This window comes from Monodon monoceros, unplaced genomic scaffold, assembly GCF_005190385.1.
Source record: "Monodon monoceros isolate NGI ecotype Baffin Bay Population unplaced genomic scaffold, NGI_Narwhal_1 Super_Scaffold_18, whole genome shotgun sequence".
Classification (NCBI taxonomy): domain Eukaryota; kingdom Metazoa; phylum Chordata; class Mammalia; order Artiodactyla; family Monodontidae; genus Monodon; species Monodon monoceros.
The window spans coordinates 75,560,147-75,565,515 of record NW_021703774.1 but is presented as its reverse complement, the minus strand read 5'-3'; the positions used below and the strand labels follow the sequence as shown (position 1 = coordinate 75,565,515).

The 5,369-nt window shown below is 49.1% G+C and overlaps 1 protein-coding gene across 2 annotated transcripts; it reads left to right on the top strand.

Moving 5' to 3' along the window:
• The first annotated feature begins 1,510 nt into the window (after window positions 1–1,510).
• Window positions 1,511–5,049, top strand: LOC114898343. 2 transcript variants are annotated; one of them, XR_003794326.1, is made up of 3 exons: window positions 1,511–2,073; window positions 2,365–2,411; window positions 4,027–5,049. XR_003794326.1 is itself a non-coding variant. In XM_029227672.1 (3 exons), exons 1-3 carry the CDS (start codon window positions 1,944–1,946, stop codon window positions 4,170–4,172), a joined length of 411 nt encoding a protein of 136 aa, XP_029083505.1. In that variant the 5' UTR covers window positions 1,511–1,943; the 3' UTR covers window positions 4,173–5,049. The 2 variants fall into 2 exon arrangements, 1 of the variants encoding a protein (XP_029083505.1); XM_029227672.1 differs by having other exon boundaries at window positions 1,511–2,161.
• The last annotated feature ends 320 nt before the right edge of the window (window positions 5,050–5,369 follow it).

Below are 5,369 nucleotides of genomic sequence, written 5' to 3'. Positions count from 1 at the left end.
ATGTGAGAGGAAAGGCCACTGCTTGGGAAGATAACAAAAGCTATAGATAAGGGAGAAGGCAAAACTTCTAAATTACCATTGCATGCCTGGAAAGACCAGACAGACCTCCCAAGTGAGAAGACAGTAATATTTTAATAAGCTCAATCTGCCAGGCCCAGGTGATTCCACCCCAGACGACTGACAGCACCGGAGCCTTATTCTCAGAATCCCCGTCAATAGTCTTTGAGAAACCATGAAGATCAGAGAGATGCTGCAAGATCAGGAAAGGACAGATAGCTCTATTTGCAATATGATGAAAATAATATATATACTAAAAACTGTAGACAAGAAATTTTGATGTGGATCCTTGGCAAAATTCAAGAATGGATTACTGCCCAGAAAGTATGTGAGGATTTAGAAAACAGTGAGTGTCAGGAAGCAGAGTGTTTTCTCTAAAACCAAAGTGGGCCATATTAAATCAGAGGATCAAGGGCATTGCACGGATAGAGGTTCCCATTCCCCAGAGTGTGTGCATGTGGTGAGCAGATACTCGCTTTTCTTCCCCTGGTAGCATAAGCTGGCCTTCCTTTTGCCTTGGTTCTTTTGTCAGGATGGAGGCAGACCTCTCCTCCGCGGTGGCTGCTTTCAGTGCAGCTCTGACTCCACCCCCTCTCCCCACAGCCCTGACCCCCAGGATAAGTAATCAAAGAGCAGAAGGAAAGGACATGGAGGAGGCAGAGACACGAGAGCCCTGGTAACCCCTAAATGTCCCGTTTCTTTAACTTTCTGAAGTTTGGCTGAGCTGAAGTTCAGGACCATGTTAAAACATCAACATCGGGCTTCCCTGGTGGCGCAGTGGTTGAGAGTCCGCCTGCCGATGCAGGGGACACGGGTTTGTGCCCCGGTCCGGGAAGATCCCACATGCCACGGAGCGGCTGGGCCCGTGAGCCATGGCTGCTGAGCCTGCGCGTCCGGAGCCTGTGCTCTGCAACGGGAGAGGCCACAACAGTGAGAGGCCCGCGTACTGCAAAAAAAAAAAAAAAAAATCAACATCTCCTTTCCCATCCTAGCCCACCCCCACCTCCTGGTCCACATAGGCAGGATCACAGAATGTCACCAGGAGTCACTCAGCCTCTTATAGCCACCCCCTGGAATCCCAGAAAATCATTTACATCTGCGTCTCAGGGTCAGGCCTGGGGAGAGTCAGCCTCCCCGTGGTGCTCTCAGATCTCAGACCGCTTTCTGGTTGGTGACCTTGGATAGGCAGGTTTCAGGATCCCTCCCAGGGGTTCTAACCCCCAAATAATATCGCTGACACTTTAGGGGACCCAACTATACTAATTCCAAAGGAGGGGGTGTTTGGGGAATTCCCTGGCAGTCCAGTGGTTAGGACTTGGTGCTTTCACTGCCATGGCCCAGGTTCAGTCCCTGGGTGGAGGAACTAAGGCCTTGTAAGCCGTGTGGTGCTGGGGGGAAGGAAAAAAAGAAAGGGCTGTTTTGCCATCTTGAGATTGGCACAAATATTCAAATATTAACCAACTAGCAGACTACCTCAGGCCAGCCCCGTCTCCCCAGGCGTGATATCCAGGCGTAATATTCCCAACGACCAACTCTTACTTGTGATGCCCAAGTGATATAACTATGTCAGCATGAAATCTGAGCTCTTGTTCACAGCTGGGAGCTTCAGTGTGGCCTGGAGTCAGGTTCTCTGCAGCAACAGGAGTGTAGCCTGTGCTAATCTGCATGGGGGCTTCCAGGTCCTCAGTGTTCCCACCTCATGGCCCATCCTGAGCCACCACCACCTGCTGGAGGGATTGGGAGGCTTTAATGAGGGAAATCTGCTCCAAAAATACTTGAGAAGATTGTAGAATCCTATTTGGAGTTGTAAAGAGCCACCAAACACAGGGTGCTTTAGGCCTTCTGACCGTTGACAGAGAGCCTGTTTTTCTTCCCAGGGAGAGTCCATGAAAAGGGAGCTTCTGGAACTGAGATCCAAACTATCCAAACAGGAGAGTCTCCTTCAGAGCACAGCTGAGCATCTGAAGACCGCCAACCAGCAGAAGGAGAGCATGGAACAGTTTATCTTCAGCCAGTGTGGGTGCCCCCAGCCAGGGAATGGGACAGGAAATGGGGGTCCTTCCAGGTCCGCCACCTGTGCTGTGAATGGACAGAGACCAGAGAGGTTAGGGGATGGGGGAGACTGATGTGACGTCTCTAAACCTCCTGTGCCATCAGTAATCGTGGAGGCAGAGGAGGGGACACGGGGTGGGGGGCAGCAGGAGACCCCGAGCTGAGTGTCCAGAAAGACAAGCTGTAGAACACAAATCCAACGCAAGCGTGGGCCCACTGGTAATTTCTGCCTTGGGGGCTGCTTTCTCGTTTCAGTGACCAGGACACACGATGTTTTGAAGAAGGCAAGGACGAATTTGGAGGTAAGGAAACTACTGCACCTGTCGGAGCCAGAGAGCCCGCCCCAAACTTATCACCGCCTGTCATCAGAGTGCGCAGGTGATCCTCGACCTGCTCTGACCTTCCAGGAGCAGACGTCGGGTCCTCATGGGCACCCCTCTAGATTCCATCGTCATCAACCCTCCACCCCAATCAGCAACCTCCCTTGACCTCTCGGTTGACCCTTACTTTGTCATCATCTTCCCTCCTTACTCCAATTCTGTCTCCTTTATGCCAGGTCAGGAGTGGGGAGAAATGCAGTTCAGTTGATTCTCGAGGTCAGAGGACATATGGGGTCTGCCTCTGAAGGAGCTTTCAGTAAAGGGATCCTGAGGCCTGTCATGTGTTCGGGGGTTTCCTATACCATTATATGGAACAATAATGGAAAGATGCAACCTAATAAGTTGATTTCAGTACACATTATTGGGCTGGAAACAGCAATTGGATTCTGACATCTCTTTTTCTTTAAGCAACAACACAAAAGAAAATCCTTGGGTCTTATTGATCTGAAAGAGCATTTGGTAATAAGTAAAAACTGAAACACAAAGGGCAAGATATTATCTCTATGGCAGACCTTCTCTACTTTTATTTAAAACACTAACACATTCTCTAGCAACCGCTTTGATGAAAAACTTGAGATCTTAGAAATGGCCTAAAAATCAAAAACTAAACCTTTTACCTTGGACTTTAAAGCTTTGCCATAAGCAATTAAGCACATCCCTAGGAATGTTCCTAAATTGTAACCTAAGAGAATGTTGACCCCACAGTATGAAAATGGGTTGGGCCATAATTTAACTCTGTTTTGTTTGTCTGTTTTGCTAATTTCTTCTGTTTTTCTCTGATGATTCCTCTCTTTCCTGAGCCTTTTTAGAAGAACACTTACAAGATTGCCTCTGTAAAACCTTATTCCTGCCTCAGCAAAGGTAACCCAACAGCCTCTCATACCTCCTGGCTTCCCCAGTTTGGAAGTATCCTTCCCACTTCCCCTAGGCCACTGGAAAGGCCCCAAGCCTGGGATCTAATCCCAGGCTTGTCGCTAAGTGGCTGTGTGGCTTAGGCTGGGCCCAGTCTCTGTGAGCCTGCTGACCCTCATCTGTAAGAGGGGGCACTAGAGTTAGATGATCTCTGAGGTCCCTGCTGACCTGGTCCCTCCCCCTCCTCATCAAGTAAACAGAACATAAACTTTAATAGGAGGACGTCCCTGCAAAATGTCCTCTCCTTCCTACAACAGGCTGCTTCTATATATGCCTGTTTCATACTAAGCATTTCCTTACCTGGGAGATTGCAAAAGCCATCCTTTTGCTCCAAAGTGAATTGGAGAGTGACCTGGCCCCTGAAGAGGGAGTGGTAGGGTCCGGCCACCTGGTGTGCAGTGGCTTTGAGCAGAGATATGACCACAGGAGGTGGTGGGAAGCTTTTCCTCTAACCTGGTGGCCCCAGTTGCTCCTCCAGACCTCAGCGCGTCCCCTCAGCTCATCCTCGTGACAGGCTCTCACCGTGCTCCTGGCTTCTGTCACCACTCAGATCTCTCTCCAGCCTCAGTTAGCCACCAGCAGTGCCTGATAATGGACTCTTACTTTGTGTTATTTTCGTATGCAGGTGAAATCCCTAAGGGCTCTGCCGTGCACTCCAGTCCTGTGACCCTTGCCTTCCAGGAGCCAAGCAAGAAGCGAAGCCACCAGAGGTCCTTAAAACTGCAGGAAGGGTGGGCCTGCCCCCCTGCTTTGCAGCTCCCTGTCTGCTGAGGAGGATCTGGGCCCCACTCCTCCACACCTGCTGGAAGGTCTGAAAGGAGTCAGAGATGTGGCCTGATGGGGCAGGGCGAAAGGCAGAGGGCCTCTCCTGCAGTTGAGGAATAACCAGCCAAGGTCCACTGGACCCAGCACTAAGCAAAACAGGCATAGTTTGTAGAAGACCTTGTGACACTGCTTTTGAATGCCCCAGGGGTATGGGAACCAGCAACAGCACATTTCTCACCTCATCCTCTGAGGGTCAACTCAGGGGAAATAGGACCTGCTTCCTAGCAATGGAGCCCCACACTGGAGCTCCACAGCAGATCTAAAAGCACAGGACTGAGCAGCGGTGCCCTGCAGGACAGTGTTGGCAGACCTAACCTGGGCCAGCGAGCTGGGTCACAGTCAGGCTGGGGATTGGTCTACACTGCAGCACCTGAGTTATTTGAATCCACGTGGTGAGAGCAGTGATTCCCAGATGCCATCTCATGCTTAGCCTAGACCTCCTATTTCTACTCTATTATGATCTCCAAAAAGTGTACTGACCTTACTCTAAATATGCTGTCCCATTTTGTCATCCCAACTTCTCTCTGGGAACTAGGGACTAATGGCCACACAAAGCCCATTGAAAGTCTTGTGTAAAGCAAATCAGTGATCATTTTTAAGTGACATGTGAGGAACCCCCAGTTGCTAAAGCCTAGTCTGTGTCTTCACAGTGCTTTAGAATGTGTGTATGTGTGTATAAATGTATGATATATATTTATATATGTTGCTATAGCGATATGTTGAAGGCTAACATAACTGGTGGATAGGGTCAGTGGGAGGAAATGAAACAGTCTTTTTGGTGGCTATTAAAGCAAAATATGTATAAAGAAATAAAGTTTTCTTCACCTGCTTAGTTTCTAATTTCTATACCAGTCCTCAGGGTGAGTGTGTAAAAACAGGAAAGACAGACTGTCATTAAAAAGCTAACTGTCTGAAGCAGAATCAAAATGGTGGAGTAGGTAGATATGGAGCTCCTCTCCCCAACAGACATATCAAAAATACATCTACATATGGAGCAGTCCTCCTTGAAAAGTGGCAGAACTATAAACCAAAGCTGCAAGAAAGAGCTACATGTAATTAATTGGGTAGGAAGGGGAAAAAGAAGACGACCTGGGTCAGCTCCTGGGCTCCTTGGTGGGATCTGCAAGGAGAAGGTCCACAAGG